Source organism: Siniperca chuatsi, linkage group LG7, assembly GCF_020085105.1.
Source record: "Siniperca chuatsi isolate FFG_IHB_CAS linkage group LG7, ASM2008510v1, whole genome shotgun sequence".
Classification (NCBI taxonomy): domain Eukaryota; kingdom Metazoa; phylum Chordata; class Actinopteri; order Centrarchiformes; family Sinipercidae; genus Siniperca; species Siniperca chuatsi.
The window spans coordinates 16,458,845-16,484,236 of record NC_058048.1 but is presented as its reverse complement, the minus strand read 5'-3'; the positions used below and the strand labels follow the sequence as shown (position 1 = coordinate 16,484,236).

The 25,392-nt window shown below is 42.2% G+C and overlaps 2 protein-coding genes across 13 annotated transcripts in view; one reads left to right on the top strand and one right to left on the bottom strand.

The window, feature by feature from the left end:
• The window catches only part of sept4b (septin 4b), a 41,706-nt gene extending 33,812 nt beyond the window's left edge, over positions 1-7,894 (top strand). For 4 of the 11 annotated variants that reach the window (XM_044202202.1, XM_044202200.1, XM_044202201.1 and 1 more), the window contains exons 3-11: positions 146-463; positions 883-979; positions 1,096-1,423; positions 1,606-1,740; positions 2,575-2,692; positions 2,911-3,012; positions 3,854-3,950; positions 4,075-4,237; positions 4,655-5,482. In XM_044202202.1, coding sequence (XP_044058137.1) covers positions 146-463; positions 883-979; positions 1,096-1,423; positions 1,606-1,740; positions 2,575-2,692; positions 2,911-3,012; positions 3,854-3,950; positions 4,075-4,237; positions 4,655-4,901 — 1,605 coding nt within the window. In that variant the 3' untranslated portion in view covers positions 4,902-5,482. Of the gene's footprint in view, positions 1-145; positions 464-882; positions 980-1,095; positions 1,424-1,605; positions 1,741-2,574; positions 2,693-2,910; positions 3,013-3,853; positions 3,951-4,074; positions 4,238-4,654; positions 5,483-6,298 lie in introns of those variants that run through there. The other 7 variants (XM_044202208.1, XM_044202211.1, XM_044202209.1 and 4 more) reach the window with 4 other exon arrangements.
• Positions 7,895-8,452: 558 nt separating this feature from the next.
• On the bottom strand, positions 8,453-24,392 carry mnta (MAX network transcriptional repressor a). Of its 2 annotated transcripts, XM_044202190.1 has the most exons (6): positions 24,090-24,387; positions 19,247-19,835; positions 18,904-18,945; positions 18,461-18,572; positions 11,620-11,812; positions 8,453-11,496 (listed from the first exon to the last, which is right to left on the bottom strand). In XM_044202190.1, the coding sequence occupies exons 1-6, from the start codon at positions 24,160-24,162 to the stop codon at positions 10,676-10,678; spliced, it is 1,830 nt and encodes a 609-aa protein (XP_044058125.1). In that variant the 5' UTR covers positions 24,163-24,387; the 3' UTR covers positions 8,453-10,675. The 2 variants fall into 2 exon arrangements, with proteins under 2 accessions (XP_044058125.1, XP_044058126.1); XM_044202191.1 differs by lacking the exon at positions 18,904-18,945 and having other exon boundaries at positions 24,090-24,392.
• Between the last annotated feature and the right edge of the window lie 1,000 nt (positions 24,393-25,392).

Here is a 25,392-nt window from a genome sequence, read left to right as displayed (position 1 = left end):
CGACCGTTTCTAAAAGTGCATTTTCCGCCCTCTGGATCTCTATCCCTTCCCTTCTACATCGACACTTGACCTTTCCTCTGCCTATCTTTGCCTCCGCCCTCTATTTTTTGCCTCATCCATCCCCTTCAACCGTGGGCATCTCTAGCATTCAAGCCATTCAGACGACTCAGAGGTGGAGAACATTATGCAAGACCCTCACCACCAAGGAGGGCACCATGATGACAAGCACCACCACCATCATGGCCATGAGCCTCATGATGCAGACGGGGAAGCTGAGGGCGAAGACCGCCCCCACACCCCGTCATATTTGCGCCCCCCTGTAGCGGGTAGGGCGCAGTCGGATTCAGGTTCAGACCCCAGTTTACCGCAGAGCAGAAGCGTGGAGTTTGACTTGTCGTCCCCCATCAGTCCCACCAGGCCCAAGAGTCCCTGGGGTCGATTCGACCCATACAACAATAATGAGGTAACACAGGGAGAACCAGCCAAGAAACCCAGAGAGGAGAAACAAGATCTGAGTGGTTTAGTTTTGCTTTTGTTTGTGTGCTGTAATGTGTTGAAAAGTTCATCTCCAGACCGATGAATACAGCTCAAAGGAGGTGACAGAGCTAAAAAAAAACTGTTTCTTTATGTGGTGAGAAAAAAAGGTTGATTTGTGCTTATTTTCTTCTGGTGGAACAGGTTGTGATTGGGGCTGTGTGTACCGTAGTGCTGCTTTTTGACTTTGCTGTGTTGTCAGCTTTATTTAGGGGGAAAGTTAACTGTGAATACTGTGAATTTTTTGAGTGGTTGATAACAGCGTTGAAAAATCATTTTTACAGTCATATACACATGGTAATGTGCGCTTCCCTGATGTATTATTTCATCTCCGTGTGCATTCTTTAGGACCAGGACAAGGAATATGTGGGTTTTGCGACGCTGCCAAACCAGGTGCACCGCAAGTCAGTCAAGAAGGGATTTGACTTCACGCTCATGGTAGCAGGTAAATCCTCGTTCGCACATTAGCAGACATTTGATCTTAAGCCCACCTTTTACTTTGAAGAGACTGCTAGTCTTAAACCTCGCTCTTTTTTTCTCTTTGTTGCTCTTTGTTTGAAGGGGAGTCCGGCCTGGGAAAGTCCACCCTGGTCAACAGTCTGTTTCTCACAGATCTTTACAAAGATAGGAAGCTGCTCAATGCTGAAGGTGAGGAAGCCGCAGCTTTTGATATACGTTTTCGGTTTTCTTTAAATAAATATTTACCCTTCAATATATCATGGCTGATATTAAAAACAATGGTCTGTTTGTGTCCTCTCCCTATAGAGCGAATCACACAAACAGTAGAAATCACTAAACACACAGTGGATATAGAAGAGAAAGGCGTCAAACTGAAGCTCACTATCGTGGACACCCCTGGGTTTGGGGATGCTGTAAACAACACTGAATGGTACACGCCAGACATTTTTAATGAATGAAAAACCCTGATATTTAAAAAAATGAAACTATGTGTCTTCAGAGTATAGCTGGATAACCTCATTTTAGCTCTGCTGCTATGTTTAAAACGTGATGTGCAGTAGTTTGGCTGCATTGCCTCAGAGACTGAACGTCCCTATGTGTTTCTGCTTTTAGCTGGAAGTCAGTGGCTGACTACATCGACCAGCAGTTTGAGCAGTACTTCAGGGACGAGAGTGGCCTCAACCGCAAGAACATCCAGGACAACCGCGTACACTGCTGCCTCTATTTCATCTCACCCTTCGGTCATGGGTATGACAAAGCTGCAGTGCTCTCACAGGGATGAGTTAGCCTTCTCTCTCTCTCCTTTATCACTCCTAATAAGTGGGAATATTAACCCCTTTCTGCTGCAGTATGTAATGTCTGTGCTGGCACTGACAACCTTTACTTTCCCTAAATTACATAGTATATCACGGCATCTTGCATGCTCATACACAGCTCTTTTTCCCGCACACATGCAGCCACCTGAGTAATTGAGATTTATCGTAAATATCTAGCGCACCAGTATTTACTTGCAATGTGTTCGGCCCCATAAATTGTTAATGCAGCTAAAGCAGTTCTCAGCTGCCTTCAGGTGAATTTACATCTGGTGCAGTGCTTTCGCTCTAATCAATTGTTCTTGCTGAGTGCTGATGTGGTACTTTTCACCGCATTTGTGCACATGCACTGTTCCACATCGCTGTGCTCATTAAAGAACAAATATACCACAAACTTCATGTAATGCTGCAGTGCATTTTTAAAGTCATAGTGATGGAGAAACTGCTCCCTCTGTTGATGAGCTTCAGTCATTACTCCACACCAACCTCTGCCACCACTGAATCAGCGTCTTCAGGCTGCCAACATACAACTACAGTCAGGAATTTATCACCAAGATAAATGACTTGTCCTTTGATCACAACTGTCATTTATGGAAATCTGTTCCTATGTTGTCAAGATATCTTACTGACAGACATAGTATCTAATGGTTCAAAATATCACCTTCCTCTGTAATAGTGATGAAAAATTCACTCATGTTAAAACACTCTAGATGTAACTTTGAGGGTATCATCGTACTTCATGTGTCTGTATGCTTTGTATCTCTTCCAGCCTCCGGCCTTTGGATGTGGAGTTTATGAAAGCTCTGCATGAGAAGGTTAACATCGTCCCCATCTTGGCCAAAGCAGACACGCTCACCCCCAGTGAGGTCAAGAAAAAGAAAATCAAGGCAAGGCTGATCCAAGTCGACAAACTGCTGATCTATACATGTGTTTCATCCCTTAAATGAAACTGTAGTTACATGACAGACATTCACAAAACTCACTTATCAACTTCTTGGTGAACAAATAAACTCAGTCTTGTATCATCACTGATCAAATTATTGATACTTTTGCAGTCAAAATACATATTTTCACTCTACTTTCTCCTTTGTCCGTTTCCCTGTAGATCCGAGAAGAGATTGAGCAGTATGGTATCAAGATATATCAGTTCCCCGACTGTGACTCTGACGAAGATGAGGACTTTAAGCAGCAAGACACTGAGCTCAAGGTGAGAGCCAGAGCTGCCAGGTGTATTTCTCTCTGCTCTTTTTTTCCATTGTCTTTTCTACAGTTTGGGGTTTGCAGGCTGTTGAAGTCAGTTGTTGACATGTACATGACTAAGGGTTAATTTATGTTAACAACCAGAGTGTTTGCATCTAAACCTTTGCAGCATAGGGGGGAAAACACACAGCAATCTCAGCTGATGACACCTGAAAACTAGAATAGACATTATCACTTAATAGCAAGTATATCATGATACATTTTTATTTTTTATTTTGCTGGATTTACATTTTCAGACACAAAACTCTTTTGTTGTCCAAATCACATCAAATAGGATTATGCAGTTAATAGAGTGTAGTAATGTTAAAATGAATATAATACCATATAAGACCTTGGCAGTCAGTCCACTACTGACTGCACAGTCTTGATGAGTCAGCCGTTCTTTGCTCTTCTGGCATCATGAGCTGGCAGCGAGGACGCAGTGTGCCAGTGTATCTCTCTTTACCTCTATCCTTGAGTAGCCTCTGATAAGAGCCCTGTGTTAACTGCAGCAGAGAAATGAAACATGGGAATAAAAGGTGGAAAAATTGAAGTAATGAACAGTAAGGGTTGAGGACGTTATTCATGATTAGAAATGGGGGTAACAAAAATATGGAGTATAGTTTCAAATGAGAGGAAGCAGAACTGAGAAAGAAGGGAAAGAGGAGGCAAAAGGTGAAAACATAACAACAATAAACACATCTGCACTGCACCACTCACTGGTCCATCCTTAACAACCAACTCGCCTGCACCCAGATATTTTTGAAACATCATTGTAATTTTATGATCCTCTCTGTTCTCCCAACAAGGAAAGCATTCCTTTTGCAGTTATTGGCAGCAACACAGTGGTGGAGGCCAAAGGGAAGAGGGTGCGAGGCCGTCTCTACCCCTGGGGCATCGTAGAGGGTAGGCCCGTTCTCCTGGTCCAGCTCATCATTTGTAGCATCCTAACCCTTTAGACACTGCATACATTTTTAACTGACGTACATATATATATAGTTGAAATTGATCTTCACACTGTTGTTTGCAGTGGAGAACTCGGCACACTGTGATTTCGTGAAGCTGAGGAACATGCTCGTCCGCACACACATGCAAGATCTGAAGGACGTGACCCGGGAGACTCACTACGAGAATTACAGAGCCCACTGCATCCAGAGCATGACCCGCATGGTTGTGAAGGAACGCAACCGCAAGTACGCTAACAACGAAGCAAGGGGCACACACACATACGGCAATGAAGTGTAGAAGAAATATTAAACATTAAAATATCAAGAGATAAGAAATACAGAATCTGTTTTTTTTTTCTTAAAGCTGTAATCTGTTACTTGCTTTATTCACTTTTAAGACATTCATATTTAAATTTTTGGAATTCTGGTATTTGTGAGTGTATTTAATGGGTTTATTTACTCCTCACAGGTGCATGCAGATTAATTAATCTACTTCCTGATTCTCATATTTAGTATTTAGGCCAATGACATGTCAGATCCAGATCCACCTAGCATTTTAGCCAAAATAATGACATCTGCAATAAAGACTGTTGTCATTTTGAGCCTCTTCCAAAAAACAAACTTTGAAGATTAAACGTCTCTACAACGTGTATCTCTCTGCAGTAAACTAACCAGGGAGAGCGGCACAGACTTCCCCATCCCCGTGGTGCCCGCAGTGGCGGACAGCGAGACAGAAAAGCTCATCCGAGAAAAAGACGAGGAGGTACGGCACGTCGACCACGAGCTGGACTCGCACCAGCAACATGATCACAAGCACGACTCTGAACACAGCTCTGACCACCATGAGCACTCAGACCCTCAGCCCAACGCAGAGACACGCTCAGATCTGAAGGGCGATGAAGCCCTCTGAGATTTAGTTTATCCATCAGCGTTCTTCGAAGCACACTCAGGTCATGTTTTCTGGGGTTGACAATGAGTAGCCTCACAAAACATGAATTGGTGTCATCATACATTCAAACCCGCGCTGCCCTGTCCTCGAATGAATATGTTGCTTTATATTTGTGGTGTCATCGTAGAGTCAGACCTTTAGCAGGAGCCAGCTGAAGTGTAAATCCACGGAGGTCATCATGTTTAAAAAAATTGCCAGGTTTTTTCAGCTTTTGTCCGATTTCTCACAACCCCAGATCGAACCTTGTGCTAAACAATGTTTCATAATCCCATTAGATGAAATATTATTCCTTTTAGGTTACTAATATTATAATTCTTCCTGTATGGTGTGAGCCCAGTCACGGTGATCAATTCCCAGTTGAGGTAACTGAAGATGAGCTGAGCAGACATAAAACATAACTGTACATAGTGTTAGTTTATAATCAAATACAGCCGATGATGCATCTGTTCATGGTCAATTATCACAGCCGTTATGCTTCACGTTCCTTCCCTCCTCCCCACTAAATCTATTTATTTTATCAAATAAAGAGATCGTTTCTCCTCGGTTGTTTTTATTTTTTGTGTAACCAACATTAAAATGTGGTAAAACATGACAATAGAGCTGCAACGATTAGTATATTAATTGATTTGAATTAATATGCAACTATACTGATAATCAATTAACCGTTTTGTTCAAAAATGCAGATCATTTCATGGTTCCAGCTTCTCAAATGTGAGAATTTGTTGCTTTTTCTTGTCTTAAGTTATATTAAAATGAATATTTTATATTGAAAGTTGTTCAGACATTTGATGATGTCACTGTGGGCTGTAGGAAATTATGATGGGTTTTTTTTTTTTTTTGGTAATGTTTCCTGATGTTGTGCAGCTCAAATAGTAATCGATTAACTGATCTAATAATCAGCAGTTTCATCGATAGTCAAAATAATCTTAAATGTGACTACTCTCACCATGTGTTGGGAAAGTGGAAAAAGTTCTGCATTCGACACTTACTGTACTACACGAATCACAGCAGCACAACACAAATGCTTGTGCTGGTTTCCATCAAACGTTACGATAAATCTAAAAGAACAAATATTTGAGTCTTTTGACCTCCTTAAAATTGCAGACGTGATTAACTCGTTAACCAACAAACTGATATTTCCTGAAACGCTGCTTTTGTAATATTAGATACTGTGTAGTGAAGGTGAAGAGGCAGGTGGAGGAGCCAACAGAGTCGTTCAGCACAGGTCACGTGATCTAGAAAGACCAGACTGATCTCCCGAGTGTTACTGATCTGTGCAGTCATGTGTAAATAATTAGCCTGCATAAAAGGCTGCACCGTGGTAACTGACTAACGCTCGTCTCGTCCTCTCCTCACAGTTGCGGCGGATGCAGGAGATGCTGCAGAGGATCCAGGATCAGATGCACACTCCGAAAGACGGCTATTAACGCAGGACAGCAGTCACGCTGTGTACATGTCTCTCTTTAACTGGGATTAAAAAAAATAATAAAAACACCCAGGAAACCTTTATTCCTCTCTAGAACATTGACGTCCCCACGTGTCCACCCAACCACCATCAACCTCATCACGGCAGCACGTTACACCTGGATCAGGGACCTGCGAGGACGTGGTAAGACGTTCTGACGACTCCCTTTATCCTCTGACATTATGGCACCACTGCTGCACAACACTCGACCCTCCACTCTACTGTTCTGTCAAAAGTTTCAAATGATTAAAAAATATACAGGTTTGTTGTTTGTTTGAATAAATCGTCTCTAGTTTGAGGGTTTGTTTAGTCGACGAGCGGTTTTTCAGATATCTGAACTTTATTTAGCCACATGATCACAGGGCTGTTTTATTTCATTTTATTTTTTTACATACGGTCTGATCCAAGGTTTACATGTGGTGACCTGCTCAGATGCTTTCAAGCACACTTTTCTGGTGCAAGTGTTTATTTTTTATTATCTCTATAAGTCAACATGCATATATACTGTAATACTTTGTTCTACTGTTTTTCATCTTGTTTGTGTTCCTGGTTTTATTTAACTACACTGCTTGACATTATGTATGGATGGTTGTTTTATGTAGATTTCCCTTCAGATGAGTTTAATCTTTATGCGAGGGTTGTTCAGATTCATTTAAATGTGCATGTTGACAGTTGCCACCTCTGCTGCCTGACAGCATGGATGTTAGTGGCTCTGCTCAGTGTTGGCCAGTCTTAACTACTCACTGCCTGATTGCCATAACAACATTTAAAATAATCTAACTTTACATGACAAAGGAGCCCTTTATTAGTTGGAGAATTCCCCAAAACAAAGGCCGTGCAGTGTATTTATGTTTGCATGTCTTGTGAAGGTTACTCAGATTGCAGATCAGTTAAGTGATCATAAGGTTATTTATGGGCAATGAAAATATGTAGCTACTTAATTGTTGAGGAAAATATATTGAGAAGAGGTGGATTTCTTATTTTATTTTGGGCTGGTTATAATTTTGTCCTCAATTCAAGGGAACTCATAAATTGATGTGTGCTAACTTTAATGTTTATCTTATTGCCAAAGCCAACGATGACAAACTTAATTTTTCCTAGATTTGGGATTTTCCTTTTCAAAGTGTGAATTTTGTTTTGTGTTGACATGAAGAAAAACGCATCAAAGTCAAGAGTAATGATCAAAACTATTGAATGAACTTTATCTAACTTTTCTTGCTAATCGTTTCTATCTTCCGAGTACAAACTCTTATGTGGAAGTGAAATTACTCTGCCGTGTTGTGTTTATGTAAGAAAACAACTTACATTCCTGCAGCTTCTGTCCCAGAGTCAGATGTTACTTTTGTTTCCGAATTTTTTTTATATTAAATTTGTCTTGTTATTCTACTTTTTGAAGTATATTTATGTAATAAATTTATAAATGAATTGCGGATGGAGAGGGCAATATGTACAAATTCTAATATTGTAATAAAATATGAATATAATTTCATGTCTCCATCAGACATTGAGTTTTGCTTTGTTTTAATAAATTAGTTTAACTTCTTATTTTAATTCATTTAATGTAATGTGATTTAATTCAATTGATTTATTTTAATTTAATTGATATAAATAACTTTATTTAATTTAATTCAGTTTATTTAATGTAATTCAATATTTTATTTATATGAATAATTTAATTTCATTAATTTCATTTTATTGGTTTAATGGAATAAAATATGAATATTTTATTTCACATTCACAAATTTATTTTAATCTAATTTAATTCAATTGATTTATGCTCATTCAATTTATTACCAAATTAAACACCTTTCTCATCAAGTATCATGGCAAATAAGCTAACAAGCAAGCTGCCTAAAACACCTTAGAAATTATGCTAACGCTGTTAAGCAAGGTAAGACAATAGTGTTGACACTTCACTGGTTCTTCCTTTGAGGATAATCTTAACATCTCTTCTTTTTTCATCTTGCCTTTAGTTCTGGAAACTCTGATCTTTGAACATCAGTCCACAGATTTTTAACGGGAGTCAAAACAAAAAAGCAGCTTCAGCTACATTTGTAAACATAATGCAATTTATTAAGTATCTTTTTTATAAATGTTTAATTGTACATATTTTCCCCAGCTTTTTACATAATACAGTTAGATCTAAATGCAGCTCAACATTTACAGGCTATATACAACTTAAACTTTCTCCATAGGGAAAACACACAAGTATATTGTTGCTTCTTCAAGTATCTGAATCCCTGTTCATTTTTACACGTTTTGTTTTGCTACAATATGACTTCAAAATGCATTTGTTCAGGATCATTTGCATGAAATCTGAAGGTGAAAACGGGGTTGCTTCATCTTTACACTTAATGAGTTCTCAAAAGTCCCTGCTGTAATCATATTGCATCAGAACAAAATGCAAAAAAATGAAAGGGTGGATACTTTCCAAAGTGGCCGAATGTGATATCAACGTGGGAAGAGGTCTGTGTAGTCGTCGCCCCTTGATATACAGCACTGTACACGGTCCCAGAAAAAACAACTATAGTATCAAATGTACACTGAACAGAAGGAGTTACTCTCCAGATGAAACAAGCAACAGCAAATCTTAAAATACAAAATCAGTTTTAAATGTTACACATTACATACACATGATACTTTAATAAAGTAATAGCATTTTTCTTTTTAAAAAAAAAGGGCTTTTCCTTTCACAGGTCAGTACATTCAGATTAAATTAGGAGAGCACTGCGTGTTGCTGTTCTATCAAGTGCTATGCTAAACTGCAGGTTTGCTGCTCATCGAGACTCATTTTCACAGTGCTAGCTTTGGAAAAGGACAGTCTTGAAAAAACACACATTGATTTTATTAATGTCAGTTGTTGAAATCACTTTATAGCGATCCCAACCCAAAGTTATGACAGAGCTTCAACTCTGTGCCAATAAATCTCCTACTGCAACTTGTCGAGTGTTACGAGTCCTCTCTCTCAAGATAATCACTAAATTAACAGTCATGAAATGCATTCAAAGCATGCAAACACATCCTACCACCATTTGACAGCATAGAAGCACACTTTACTATATTTTATAGACCTTTTTATGTATTCACATTCAAAATTTCTACACACTCAACTCCATCTAACCGACATTGAGTTTTTATCTCAGACGTTTAGTATTTAAAAACACACCAGTCTGTTGTGGCATTTACATTTTTTTTTTTTTGGGGGCATGTAGATGTACGAAATAATGTATTAAAATATATTAGCAGCTGTGACAAAAACATAACTTGATCCTAAAACACTAACTTGTACTTGTGCTCAGCGTTCAGTTGCCAGTATGTTTGAAGGACAAATGCGTGAGATAAGTAACTATTTAAGTGTCCTTTAATTCCAACACTAAAAACCAAACCCTGACAAAACTGCATATTATTTTACTTTACTTTACTTCACTATGACATCCATCCGCATTATACTTCACTGGAAGATTTGTTTTCATCATTACAAGGATTGTAGTATTATGTTGAACACAATCAGCCAGCAGGGGGAGCTATTGCTGTATGCACCATCACTGAGGACTGTAGCTCCACTTCTGGAGCTTCGGTTCAGTCCGTGATTTTGCTCGAGCCCTGCAGCACGTGCCTCTGCTGGAGAGGAGGAGCGCCTCTAAATCACATTCCCAATGTGCTGCTGGTTATGGCGGGTCCAGCACTCAGAGCCTACACTGTCACAGCCCTCTAAACCTGATGCAGCCTCTCGAGTACGTGATCTACTATTGGTTAATCCACAGAGGTCACAGTGACAGCGAGGAGTCTAGCCGCCAGCCAGACATGAACACTGTAGTAACAGGGTGCTGTTATGGACACTGTGCTGGTAGCGTAACATTTCCTATATGAAGCTGTTTCCGTAAAGCTCACGTGAAAATGACCACTGCTCCATTACCTGCAACAATGGATGACAGGTGAGGGTCTGAACATCTGCCCACTGTATATTACCACACACACTCAACATGATGAACCACATGCAGACCTGGCATATCCTAAATTCAGGATTTAAGATTTCAGGACACTGTGGTAGAGTAGTATTGAGAGAGGTTTACGTTTTGTCTTAGGAATGTCCCCGGCTTTATATCAGCTGTAATGCTTCTGAATGACAGTGAGACGGTGGATCAGCGAGGTGTCCAGCAGCTCTCCTGCCCTCACTGAGGGGCTCGTCGAGGGCCTGGTCTGAGGCCTGTGGTTCTCCCCTGTCGAGGGGCGTCTCCGTCTTCCAGCCTGGTGGTCCTGTTGGCAGTGTTCAGGCCAGCTTCAGAGTGCTGATGGGGAAGGAGGGCATGGTCACCATTGTCACAGGGTTGAGCACTGTCTGACCCACCAGCTGCGGGTGGTGGGTCACCATTTGGGTGCTCACTGCTGTCTGCTTGCCAACGATGGCGGCAGCTGGTTGGCTAGGCACGGTGCCGTTCACCTGAGGGTGGGCGTGGTTTAGGGTGTGGGTGATGTGACCGACCACGGCTGGCTGCGTGACAGCCACCGGTTGGGGATAGAGGGCGGGTAGATGCTGGCTCAGGTGGGCCACCGGGTGCACAGTGATGTGGCCGATGGGTTGGTGGCCGGGGGCTAACTGGACAGAGCTGGTGGTGGTGGAGGGAGCCAGGTGGGCAATGTGTTTGGGACCCCCTCCCTGGATGACGTGGTTGACTGCTTGGATGACTGAGGGATGGGACACTGAAGCGTGGGCAATAACTGTGGGGTGTAGGCTGGGCATGGTCACCATCTGTGTCTGGGTGGGGATCAGGGGTTGAGTGGGGGTGATGGGAGTGCTGGATGTAGCTGTGAGTGTAGATGGGGGTGCAGGCTTGGACACTGGCTGTGGAGGAGTCACTGGCAGCGGCTGGAGCTGATGCTGGTGCAGAGGGGCTTTGTGCTGGATGGAGATGTGCTGGGTGATGAAAGAGGTAGTGGTGGTGGTGGTGGTGGGTGCCAGGGTTGGGGTCTGAGTGGATGTTGCAGTCTTGTGCAGCTCAGGTTTCATGGTTTGAGGCACGGTGGGTAAGGCAGTCTGTGCTCTCGGCGCAGTCTCATCTTCTAGGTCGTCGTCCATAATGTCTTCACCTTCTGCCACAGATGAGAGAATTAACTCTGTTATTAGATGCAAAGTGGTTTTGCAGTATTTAATTTTACTAACATGTAAATTAAAAAAAAAAGCCTCCAGTAATCCGACCCTGACTGTCAGCCTACCTGAGGCAGTGGAGGTGGAGGCCTGGTCCTCCTCTGGCTGTACTGTCTGTCGGAGGACGCGGTCGATCTCGATCACATCCATCCACTGGCTCAGCTCGTTCTTCAGCTCTGATAATCGCTGCTGCGTGGCTATCTTCTCTCTGGCCAGTCGCTCCATGTCGTGTTCGTACTCCTTCTCTTTCCGCTTCAGCGTCTGAAAGGAGAAAGAAGAAGTGCTTCATTAGTTTGTAATATCATTGAACTGAGTGACTCCATGATAGTGTGAGCTGCCACCAGTAAACGTGCACCTTGTTACCAGTTTATTAGGTTCACAGTTGGTTAGGTTGTACAGTGTAATGCAATAATCCAATAAAACAGCCCCACAATAAATCCTGTCTTTGTGAAGCTTTGCTTTTGTCGACGCTGTGTCAGAGAGGTGTTGCTAATGTTTGAGGCCTTAGTTGGTGGTTTTGTGTTATACTGTGATAGTAGTAATGCAAAATATAATCAACAAGTTAAGATGTGTTATCAAAGATTAAGCTACTCGGCATAAAAAACAGTATCCTCTTCCTTGCACAGACAAGTAGTCACAGACAATTCAACACTGAGCTTCAGTCAGCCACTAAAGAAAGAGGAATATTCATGAAGAAAAATGGTGTCTACAGCTCAAAAACAAAGTACATCACTCCAGTAAACCTCAATATGAAGCCTGCATTAACGTCCATCTTTACAGCTGAATAATACACAAATAATGAATTAAAAATAAACCTGCGACCAGAGGCTTGTGCAGGGAGCAAAACAACAGAGTTACAGAAGCAGGAGGGAAGGAGGAGGCGGTGGAGGAGACGAGTATGGAAAGTAGGAGGAGGTGCTTCCAGGCAGTGGCTCTCTGTGACCCAGTTTCCCTTAACCTGTCAGCTGACACAAGGAAAAACCAAACTAACTGAGCTGGACTTCCCTGTGCACGGCTACAGGAGTTCAAAAATGGTTGAAAACTATAACAAACAAATAGCAACACACATGTAAGAATAATGCAAATGCACAAAGAAATGTTAATCAATATATAAACTATTAAGAACTAAGAAAAACTGCTGGCTAAGGCAACACAGACAGGACAGAGTTATGTTGTTAGGGATTAGTGTTTTGAAATCGAACACCTCATATAATTTATTACATGTCAAGTTAAGCTTGGACAAACTATCCGACACAGACTCTGGGAAATGACACTGTGTGAAATCTGCTACCAGCAACCTGATGAGTCAGGATCATAAAGCCATTTCCCTGAAGGGTGGACTTCCTGTTAGTGTTCATGCCAGCATGTATCTGTGTATGTGTGTGAGAGTGTGTGTGTGTGTGTGTGTGTGCGTGCACATCGACAATATATACATGTACATAAATAGCAAAGGGGGACAAAAGGCGGGCCTTGTGTAATTCAGCACATGTCTGTAGTCCTTATCCAGGATTAGAAATGCACGGGCCAAGCGGTCTGTGCTTGGGCCGCTTCCCACTGGGGTTTTTTTCAGTCACACAAACACAAACTGTTCCTGTTCACATATTAGTTTGGCAGAACAAAGATAAGACAAGAACACAATTAAGCCCAATTAAATCCACATAAACGAGCCATTTAATCTGGTTATTAAGGTGAAGAATACCACTTTAAATTACAGGCCGATACTGATAGATATTTGGGAGTCAGCTGGTAATTGATCTCCAAGATTTTTGTGTGTGACCAAGATGCATGCTGAGCGGGACATTTTACAGTTGAAAAATCCTTGTGTCAGCAAGTGTGTAATCATCACAATTCATTTAATTAAATTACCTCAAACCTTGTTTGGCGTTTCTGTACTGCAATTTTTTGTTACTATATTGGTATCGGTGTATGTCGACGATAAACTAATATCCAGCAGATTTATCACTCCAGCTCTGCTTTAAATACTGGTTTCCAAATATGGACGAACAGCAAATTAGAATCAAAATTGTCTTGACTTAAAGACGAACGAGGAGGAAACACTGCCGCCTGCTATATATCTCATTTCTTGTGAAATTTCGACAGTGGGCGAGTGATTCTGGAAAACCATTCACGTACTGCACCATTTCTCGTCTACAAACACTGGTATTCAAACAATAAAGTTCCTGTATTTGAATTGTCTTTTGAAACATGGAAATCTAATATTGTGATCTCAATTTTAGAGCTTGATGAGCAGGACAAATAATACACTTCACTGATTAATGAATAACGCTTTCCTAACCACCCACTCGTGAGCATCTGGACACAGATGTGTAACTCCAGCTATCGGCAGCCACTGTCTGTCAACCAGAAGAGCCGATGATATCCGTGCTTCAGTCTGAACACGTTAACAGTATCCTCAGTCTCAACACAAGCCCCCCCATCTTTGGTTGTCATGGAAACAGCTGAAAACCTCCTTAAGGTTTCCTTAGTGACCTAAAAGACCCCGCACACCTTCATGTGCCAAAGGTGCTATTCAGTTTTCCCTGACAGTGTTTCAACATGTAAAGATTTCTTTTCAAACTCAACCTGAGTGTAACTGTGAAAATGATTCACTTGGAGAATCGAGTTTCTCAGACACAATAAGCAGCTATCTCAAAAGCACTGTCAGCATGGCAGAAAGGTATAAAGAGTGTACAAAATATGTGACACGTGGACCAAAAAAGGGCTGCCTCCCTTTTACCCTCATGTATTAGCAGGCAGCCTTATGTGAGCGGCGCCACAACTGTGCATGCCATAAACTGTGACTCATGGAGAGAGAAAACGCACCACAAACACCGAGACCCACTGAACTCTCCCTGTTACAGTGCTGATGGTGGACAGAGCAAACACTGTGCTCGTCTCTTTACAAACAGCTAGTCTAGAGATTAACTATGTACACCTGATAATTGAATGTGTGGCAGATGGATCCGCATGACCTCACCTCCGTTAATCATGTCAACAGGTTGGTAGGACACAAGGTGCCAAGTGCCTTTTTGTTTCTTTGCACATGGCCGCACCCCCTGAGCCTCCTCCCTCCTCCCTCCAGAGAGACAAGGCACCACCTCGGCCTCGTTTGCATGTGAAAATCTAGATCAGTACAGGAATAGGCTGCATTGTGTGTGTGTGTGTGTGTGTGTGTGTGTGTGTGTGTGTGTGGAAGGTAAACACCGCTCAAGCGCTGTCACAAGCAAAGCGAGTGCCGAGCACATGGCCCCACAGAGAACAGGAGAGGGAGGGCGGCAGATAGCGGGGGATTGAAAGAGAGCAATACAAGCTGTACTCACTGACTCACTTTTGCAGCAGACGGCACCAGGCTGGGCTTTCTTAAAGGGCCAGGAGCACAGGAGGCCACGTTGCAGACATGCTGCTCAGCCTGGCTGACTGATCGGGCTTCTGCACACAGGTCTTGTGACAGTGTGGTAACCACAAACCCTCGTCTTACTGTGCCTTCAAGCTGGAACAAAGAACTTCACGTGGTGACTTCAACAATAAAGGGCTTGTCTGGGGAAGAAATACCTACGTCTCCACACCGCTCCTTGTGTGCAAGCTTGTGCTGGTCATAGCTGACCTGATTACCTCATCGTGGCTGAGGACTGCTCGATAGTCCAGACCATGCTGCAGCACATGCACTTCACTTATTTAGCTGCATTGTGGTACTCTGTGCATAGCTGTTATTGTCGCGTAAAACAACTGGGCAGAAAACAACCCGGCTGACAAAGATGTTTTCCTTCTTTCCCCAGAAAATCATCATTTTCCTAGAGAAAGAAAGAATGTGGTACACATACTTGTGTACAACATAGATGTAACAGTTGTTGAGTTTGACTGCAGTCACTTAGGCTTTCACAAAGACTAAGCTGTGACCTTAAAAAAACCTTGAACTATTAAAAGAGCAGTGACATCGACTGCCAAGAAAGACTGATTATCTTTAATGTTCGAGGCTGAATGAATAAGAAAATGTCAAAGCAATCAGTGCAACTATGTTTTAAGGCGAGGCTTCTAAGGAAATATGCCATTATGTGCACAATGAAATGTCATTTACTTACAATGCTAAAAACATTAAAAACACATATCCACCTTTCTCCACCTATATACTCAAGACTTTCCCCACCAGATGGCACAACACGTTTCAGACTGGCATTCAGGACACAAGCAGTGGAGGAACAAGTTCAGTCAGCTTTGAAGGGGGAAATGAAGCGCGAGCGGAGTAAACCGAGCCTTGTGTTTACCGCTCCATGTTCCCTCCCTTAGCTGCTGGCAGCTAAGCCTGGTGGTATGGAGAGTTCTGCCTGTTGCAGTGCTGGGCGGGGGCCCAGCATGGGGGGGTGGGGTGGGGGTGACGTCACGCAGCTCAACCTAGCCATGTGCTTGCTGCTCATGTGGCCTTAAAAGCTCAGAGAGGCAGGAGGGAAGGAGGGGGGGTAGAGAGGAGGAGCTCTAATGCATCAGGGCTTATTTTACAGCCTCGGCTTTCGCAGCACCACTACAGGCTCAGGGGAAAGCCTTTGGGAACAAGATGTAATACAGTTAAAGCAAAAACCCAAACCCTTGTATGGCTCTGTTAACGTAAAAACACTGACACAATCAAAATGGCAAAAAAAATCTATTCGCATTTAAGGTTTCTGGTCCCATTTGCTGAGTCATTTGCACTTGAATGAAATGAGGAAGTGGAACCATGAAGCTAGTGTGCCAGTGACTTTCTGTGGAAAACAGATAAGAACTGCACTCATTTCCACTTTGACACTTTAACAGGCAAGATAAATAAAATGAAATGTGATGCCTCTTATTTGAACCTGTTTTTGTGTGCAAGCTGCTTCTCTGCTGCCAGAGGAGGGCAAGGACAGGGAGGGAGGTGTATGCAGGCAGAACATGCGTCTGTACCACAGTGTGTACACGTTTTTTTTGTGCTTCCCATCACCTTAAGTTCCCTTCTTTTACACCACCAGCCAGGCCAACGAAAAAAAACACCTTATGACAAAGAGGCAGCTCAACTGTTCTGACCTACAATATATAAACTGTTACAGCACCGGGTTATGTGTGTGTGTGTGTGTGTGTGTGTGTATATATATACACACACACACACTCTAAATGCTCACTGAGGTTGTACAGTCGACATTTTTTGCAGAAAGTGGGATCAGTTGTGATTTCTCTCCTCAGTCTATTTGCTTTAAATATATCTTTTTTCCAGCTCAGCTGTTGATAGGAGTAAAAGAGAGGCTGGTCAGTCTGCCAGTCAAACGCAACACACTGAACACCGTGTTGCTTAATCACACAGATAGGGAGGGAGCTCTGCACCCACGCTGTCCTAGTTTCCCTCAGTATCCACACGCAGAGAGGAATAACCAAACTGCTGCTGCTGCTCAGAGCGTCAAATCAGCAGCACACTGTCATCTGCAAAATTTACATTGATAAACCTGCACAGTTATATAATAATAAAGGGATGTGAATAACTACGGGTTGGTTCTTTCACAGAGGCCTTAAAAGTTCATAACCAAGCAGGGACATCAGAGTGCACTCCAAATATCAGTGTTTAGTATAACCATATAACTACCAAATAAATATCTAGTTATTATGTAGGAATGACATCAAACCCCAGTCATAACCAGACAAATGTAAATACAATAAAATCTGTCCTACTTGCTTAAATGCAATTATAATAAGCACTGTGCACCTGGATCATTTAATATTTACAGTACAAATACACACAAAAATATGGCAGCCGTTCTTAAATTGCAACCCCTGATGCCAGCTTGGGCCCATGGGTGAACTCTCAGACTTAAAACTGCCACCCTACAGTATCTATCTACAGTAAACACTATCACACGCTCAACAGCACAGTCACAGTCTGAAAGAGTTAAACTAAGCCGGTGATGGACATTTGCACCAGCTGTTTACAACCAGGATACTCTCACAGTGAGAGCCCGACTCAAACACATGGTGAGTCAAGTTGTGGACATGGCACACATTCTTAATATTTAACACAGTCACTTAAAAATGCAAATGAGGAAGTGTTAGAGATTCCTCAGTGTAGAAGGATCCAAACACAGAAATGCAAGAATAAGCAGAATAAGACTAAAAGTAATACAAATGATAAGTAGGAAACAATGTTGTGGCAGGAAGCAGAAAATAGGTTTTCAATAGGTCTCAAACTTCGGCTGACTGACTGAATGGTAGTAAATGTTTATCAGGGACAGACAATGATAAGTCAACCCAACATCCACTTCTTTGTGTCCTTTCAAATCAATTTAAGGCCTGAAAAACCACTGCACCCATTTCTAGTACAATGGGGAACGATTTTGAGAAAAGCAGGACTACAGTTTGTAAACAAAGCAGGCTTTGTTTACTTTTTATTTTTCAATTTTTATTTTTTATTTTTATATAAATGCCGCTCCCTCCTCTACCTGACACTTGAGCTCATATTGCAGTGTGGCTTCAAAGGAATTGAGGCTCCATTGTTCAGTAGTAATCACGAGTGCCAGTAAACATGTACAAACAAGTCTTAGCAAGATCCACAAATATCTGACAAATGTAGTACACAGGCTGCAGCTTATAGGCTCATAATAATTGCTAGAATATTTTGTTTAACCATGGATACAATAAATTAAACACAAATGTTTACGGTCTGGCACAGTATAGTATAGTTGTTTAGCTATAGGTCTTTGCCAAACACACAACAAACACGTTGTATTAGCAGACTAGACTTTGCTCAGAGAGTTTATACCAGCATTAAGCCAAATCTGTCCCGGCTAAAGACTCTGTCTAAAGATGATATAACAATAAGGAGGGCCACTGCACTGACCCACCTCTCCTCCAAGTAAAAAGAGCCATTCATAATACGATGAAAGGTCCTGATATGACCTTGTGGTAGCAGCTTACCTGAATGTATCTCAGCGCACTTCTTAGCACGCTCAGATTGGAGGTCTTCTTCTCGTCTATGTTGGGGATGTTCTTCTTCAGCGTCTCAAAGCACTCCTTCAAGTGTGCTCGTCTGACAGACACAAGACACAAGAGAAGGGATTCGAGACAGCAGAAATGGTGTAGCCACACTTTGCTTCATTTTAGCAACAGATGATTAACACAACAACATTTTCAATCTGTGTTCTTGACTGAAAAAAGATCGAGCTTAGCATTCAAATTAAACTGTGACATAAACAGAGGCATCAGTCAGTTTCAGAGAAAGCTTGAATCTATGGAACAGAAGCCACTGGGGAAAAAAACACACTATGTAACTAGTACACTATTATTCAAATGTAACAATACATATAACCTGAGATCTCTCTCTCTTTAAGGAGGCCTTATGGTAGACAGGTCGAACCCACCTGTTTTTCTCAAGCTTGTTATGCACCTCTCTTGTGCCTGCCCTGTAAGAGCACAAAAGAGAGCACAGTAAGAATTTGGTGTCCAAAAGGGCAATATGACAAGAATAATCAAAATCAACCAAAGGGGAGTTTTCTTGCTTTGTTGCTAGGAGATAGTTCAGTGACAATATTCTGTCACACGTCCAATTTAAAGTTTCAGGGGTTTTAGGAGGCTACAGCTCAAAAGTGCTTCAGGACATTTTATGTATTGATTGTTAAACAAATAACAGATCGGTTAAAAACAATGCTCAGTTGCATCCCTATTTCAGTTATAATGTAAACACGTTAACAGGTTTAGACTCACCCTCCAGGCCTCTTCTTGCTGTCTAGGTGGCGGCCGTCATCAGGAGGACTCCCCCGGCTGATGGGACCGTTCTGTAGAGGAGCCTGCTGGAGCACAGGGCCCGACTGGGGCAGTAAGGCGTGTTGCTGGGGGGGTGAGACGATGGAACCAGGATAGCGTTGAACCAGCTGCTGGTGTGTCTGCTGCTGTAGTTTAGCGTCGTTAGTTTGGGCGATGAGCTGCGGGTGGTGATGGTGGTTCTGTATCAGCTGCTTGTGGTTGGCGGTCAGCACAGAGGTCGGGTGGTCGGGTTTAGGTTGTGGAGAGCGCGGCAGTGTCGCGGCAGGTGGTGGAGCAGCTGGAGGGGAGAGCGTGGCGACAGGCAGAGTGGGTGAGCCTGTCGGGTTGGGGGTGACCACGGGGATGGGGATGACGGTGATGGGCATGGAGGGGGGAGGCAGAGAGGGTGGTATGGGCGCCGGGCGGCACTCGGTGCGGAGCTGCTCTGCTTTAGAAACATTGTTGATGTGGATTGTTGAGTTATAGTTCACATCAGAGTGCCTCTGCTCTGCCAGCTGCTCCAGATGCTGCTTTTCCTTTAGTTCATCGTCTGTGGAACAAAAGAGGCAGGTTAACAGAACAAGTATTTCCTCCCGTACACACTTAAAGAACTATAAATCACCACAACACAAAATATGAATACCCTTTATGTTTGTTAAGTTATGGAGAAACAATAAATAATAGAACTGAAACCTTGATTAAGGTATTCGGGAGAGTATGTGAGAGGAAAGGCCTATTTTCAGTTGCGACTGGCGTATTCTGGATATAAACCAACAACTGATAAAATATTTGACAAACCTTTGAGAAGTACAGACCGAGACTTTACTAATTATAGTAAAACAGAGTAAAGTGTTCAAGATTTAAAGTTGCAGGTATCTCCACACAGTAAACGTCGAACTTCATTAACCAAAACTCATGATGTCAGTGGCGGGTTTCTGTTTCTCAACACAGCAGTGATGCCAAATGTGCTCCATCATTAGGAGCAAGTCTGTGCCTCCCTGTTCATTTCCACGTGATCACTTTCTGTGGTCAAGTAGGGAGACATCAAAGTCTCAATTAGTAGTTAGCAGGAGTGAACGCTCTTCTCTTTTGTCCGTGCATCTTTGTAACAATCTTAAAAGGTATGTGTATTTTTACATTTACAAAATCCTGCCAAGCATCAAGCACACTCTAAAAGACGCTTGTCTCTCTAATGGAGGTAAATCGTGCTGTAATGTCCCAGTCGCAGTCCTGACCAAGTTGTGTTGGGGAGACGGGTGCAAATCTGCTCTACGTGTCTACGAACAAACCCCCACACTGCAGGAACCCTTACCGCCAGGACATGTGTCTGGCAATCACTTTTGTAAAAAGGTATCTGAAAGCATGTCAGCTATGTCAAGGACATAACGTGCTGCATGTTGTGAAAACTGCACTTGTCACAATGTAAAAGACATTAAGAGAAAAGTCCAACAGCTGAAGGTAAATAACAACAGTAACAAATAGGACTCTAGCTTGACAATATGTGCAGTATTTTGGCAATAAAAGAAGAGCTGGAATCAAAGAGCTTCATCAGCCTTGTTGTACTGTCCAATCATATTCAAGACGCCCCCTCCTTAATGTATGGATGCTGGAGAGAGGGGCTGTCTGGTTGCTATGGCAGCTGTGGTGTCCAGTGTTAGAAATGTCAGATACAAGTATTTGTCATTAACACCCTTATGAAGTGGCCCACGGTCACTGCAGCACTGCAGAGCCAAAGATTAGACTTAATTACATCTCGGGACGTTTATCACAAGCCACTGAAAACACGAAAATATCACTGTTAAGGATTATAGCCAACAGAAACATGCAAACTAGAAACACCTGTCAGTATAACGCAATACCGTTCAAGAGTACCACAAACTGCAGCCTCCAAAAGGACCATCAGCACCTCTCTAAAACAGTTTCAACACAAACTGAACATTATAACCTTCGTGGCGGGGGGATTTACTGCAGGACTGCTGTATTGGACTGCATTAGTTTTAGCTAGGTGTACCTAATAAACCGGCTACTGAGCGTACAATACTATGACAGATGTCTGCCTCTTTAATAAATTACTATGATTATTATTAATTAAGTGAAAGCAGGTTGAATATTGGGATATTCTCAAATAGTTCTGCCTTAAAGATTTCACTAATTGTTTTACAACCTTTGCATAAGTCAGTACTTCGTGTAGGGTGAACCTTTTGTAAAAAATTAACTTTTCTATATGATGAATACTACTTATTATTTTCCCCTGTGTATAGCAAGTCCCCCCACAGATTACAACCTGCCAAATTTGTATTTGTCCAGCAGTTAAGCTGCTTTACACACACACACACACACACACACACACACACCTTTCACTGAGGCTTGGCCCAACTATTAAACACAAAAAAGCTGCAAATCAGATATTATGTGAAGCAGATACATACGTATTTATATATTCTTTTTTGTTTGTGATATTTGTAAGGACGTTGATGTAACTTTCTGAACATGTCCTACCACTGAAAAAAAAAAAATCATGTGAAAGAGGAAGGAGACATTTCCAGCTCTAAATAGCTCTGGAGAACAATTTCAAACTATCACATTTAACAGTCAAGTGTGTCACTTTTAGCTGAGTATATATGTTACATTACACTGAGAAATCTTGTCTTCAAAGTAAAAAAAAAGTAGAAAAGAACAAGATGTTCTCGTTACTGTGATAGCCAGCTTTCATGAGATGTTGAATGTCCTGTTATGAGACTGATAATTTAGCATTGTGGTGCCGACACACACACTAAACTGAGGAGCGTCTTTTCTGAGAGCAAACCTACGAAACACTTGTAAAAACAGAGGGTTTTCTATAGACATTATATAACTGCAGCAGCACATTGGAAACACTGGCCTACTTTTCTCCACACAGTGACCTGCTCTACAGTAGCAGAGAGAGCGAGGAGGTGGGGGGAGGAATCTGCTCTCTCAATGCAGCATGGCAGGAGGAGCTGGGAGAGGGAAGGAGCTCTCACTCTGAGCCTTTCTGAATATCACAAATGTCTCCATAATGCTAAAGGATGGAGAACTACAGCCCTCTTCAGAATCAGTAAAACTGCTGGGTTCATCCATTTGCTGGAGTAAAGTCACACAAAGGTCTCCCTTATGGAAAACGTCTACACTGACTGTCTAAACGTGACACGACCTTTACAGGTATATGCTAGAATATTTGACATTCGGCACGCCAGCCAACACAACACAGGAGGTTAAGTATAACGTACAAGGTGCGCTTGTTCACTGCAACATGACTAAGCCGCCGTGTTATCTACCAAATTCTGTGTTGAACCAATTTCAAGTCTTTTACATAAGTAGTTTATCCTGTGTAGCTTGAATAAATCTGTTGTCTGAGTCAAATCTGTAGCTACAACAGGATCTTAGTGGTCTAGGTGCAGTATTTACTGCTTCACTTTCAAGTAACACGTTATAGAAATCTTATTAATGGCTAAGCAGGACGATCGGCAGACAACAACATGTAAAACTGGCAGTGTTTACAGATTACAGTCCATCTGTGAATCAGAATCAGCTTTATTGCAAGTAGGTTTACACATACAAGGAGTCTGCTTTGGTGCAAAACAATAAACATAGTAGAAATATAAAGAAATGGAAGTGAAAGGAGCTTAATGAGTTCACGTTTGTGAAAACTCTTCATGTGCTGTTAATACTAGTAGAGAGGATGTGTTTGTTGAACACATCTCGCATTTAAGAAGGTAAGAGACCGCCACAGAAAACTGGAGGAAAACAAAAAGGTATTAAATCTTTGGAAAAACACTTGGCTTTCTCTATGGGAAGTTTAATTGGCAGCGACCTGTTGTAGTAATCTATTAATATAGTGCATACTACAGTTCGTATGGAACTGGGACACACTGCGGGTCTTTGTTTTAGCCACTGAGCTGCAGCATCCGTTTGTCCTGCTGGTGAAACGCACTGCACATTTTGTTTTCAGAAAAGTAGCACAAAGATCCTTTTTATGGAGCTGGAGGTTTTCTCCAGACTGCATACAGTAGTGACTCATCTTCTTCATAAACAATCTTTGGGAGGGGTTGCCCAGCACGCACGTGGTGAAAGGGGCGGGGCCACCCCCTGCTGTTAACATATGGGGGCGTGGTTGGTTGGTACACGTCATCGACAGACAGTCAAAGCTCAGGCTGGGGGAGTTTGTTGGGGTTTTTTTTTTTGTTGCAAGACACAAACAAGCAGCCTGAAACATGCAGGTACACGGTGTTTTAATACTACAACACGTTACATTTTTAAGCAGCGTGGATGAGTAAGGAGCACGGATGCATGTAGGGGAAGCCTGAAAGCCAGAGTCACTTGATCCCCCGGAGGACGATGTCAGGTCATTATGTAAAACGAGCTTGGCATTCCCTGCGCCACCGCCCTTTATCCCCCCCACACGTTTTGTTTTGTTTTGTTTTTTTGTTTTAAATGTTTCGTAGCAGTGCGTGCAGTCAGTCATAAATATACTGACAAGCAAAAGCAGAAATATGCAAATCAAAAACGAATATGAAAGTAAAACTAAAATGTCACAGACTGACTGAAACGCATTCTTCTCATATTTTAATTGAAAAACATTGACACCGGAGACGTGCATACTGTAATTAGTTAATGAATGGCGCTGAAAAATCAATGATAAACAGGCTTTGTCTTTAACTCAGACAATACATCTTCCAGAGACACATTTCGCTGAATTGTTGAGTATTTTACAATTCACATTTCACAGTTAGCAATGTTGGGGGAAAAAAACAGAAACTATATTTCTAATAAAATACCAACTTACCACGTGCTTTCTGTTGTTGCTGGGCTTGCAATTCCAAAAACTTGGCTGCTTCCAAAAGTGTTTCGATGCTCATTTCTGTCCAGGTGGAAAGACTGTGGCTTGATTTTTTCAAGAGAACGGCGATAAAGCAAATGCAATATGCGCCTGAGTACTACAGGGAGAGGTTCCCAGTCTAAAGCTGGAAAAAGGGTAATCGGACACCCCCTCAGTAGAAACTCTACCACTTACGTAGAGGAGTTACAAACAAGATGGCGCTCAGAGAGTAGTGGGAACAAATAAGGTTTGTGAATCACGCACCGTTTGTAACCGCCCACAGACAGACACACTCCCTCCATGCACATCAGAGAGAAAGCGACAAAACACGGATAATGATTTGGATGGGATTAACAACTGTGTTATAAAGGGTTGAGTCACGTCCGTCGCAGTTGTAAAGCTGGTGCTACACTCGCCTGTTATTTATTAATTTTTTAGAAAAATGTAACAAAATGTTGCCAAAAACGCTTAGCAGCTAGCTAAATGCTAACACTGCTGTATGTCGCTTAGCAACCATTTTAGCTCAACGAGGGAACAGCGTTTCTTATAAAAGGCGGAACAGAAACGTTTAGGATTTATAATGACTGGGGGCTTTTTAGTGGGGGATTTTTAGATAAATTACACTTCCCACTCACACTCTACTCTTGTGTCACATTTGTTAATATCCTGCCATCTTATGCCTACTTGTGGCTTGTTGTTCGTGTAATTTCACTCTGGAAATGCTACGCTAGACTAGCTCCAACGGCTGTTTTGTCAGTGGCTGCCTGGTATGAGACGTTGCCAACCGTCTCCGCATTTACAAGTAACCATGACTGCAGTAAATCTACATCACCGCCAATCAGCGCGAAGAACAACAAGGTATGGCGTCTGCACACATGGAGACAAGCGATGCATTGTGCTGTATGTGTCGTCAAGCATCACAGATATTAATATGGATACATCGGAAGTAGTTTTGATAACGACAGCCAGCTAGTACGCGGCTCAAAATGAAACCAAATTAAAGCAGTTTGAGCTGTGGGAGGGGCTGTAGTGGGAAAGCATGTAATTCAGCAGAGGACATGGTGCAGTCTGCTGACCCGCATTACGTGTCCATTACCTTTTTACCCGGTGCTTATCTAGTGACCAAAATGGCATAAACAACCAAAATTACAAGCACACAGGCAGTGGTGGAAAATACAGTTTTGAGGCACTTGTACTCTATTTTCTGCTGCTGTACTTTATACTGCAACACTGCATTTCAGAGGGAAAATATTATACTTTTTACTTCATT

Coding starts and splice junctions, on each gene's coding strand:
- mnta (XM_044202190.1), bottom strand. CDS start 24,162: ATGAGCATCGAAACACTTTTGGAAGCAGCCAAGTTTTTGGAATTGCAA. Junction 18,946..19,246: donor AGCAAGAAGAGGCCTGGAGG/GTGAGTCTAAAC, acceptor GTGCTCTTACAG/GGCAGGCACAAGAGAGGTGC. Junction 11,497..11,619: donor CTCCACCTCCACTGCCTCAG/GTAGGCTGACAG, acceptor CATCTGTGGCAG/AAGGTGAAGACATTATGGAC.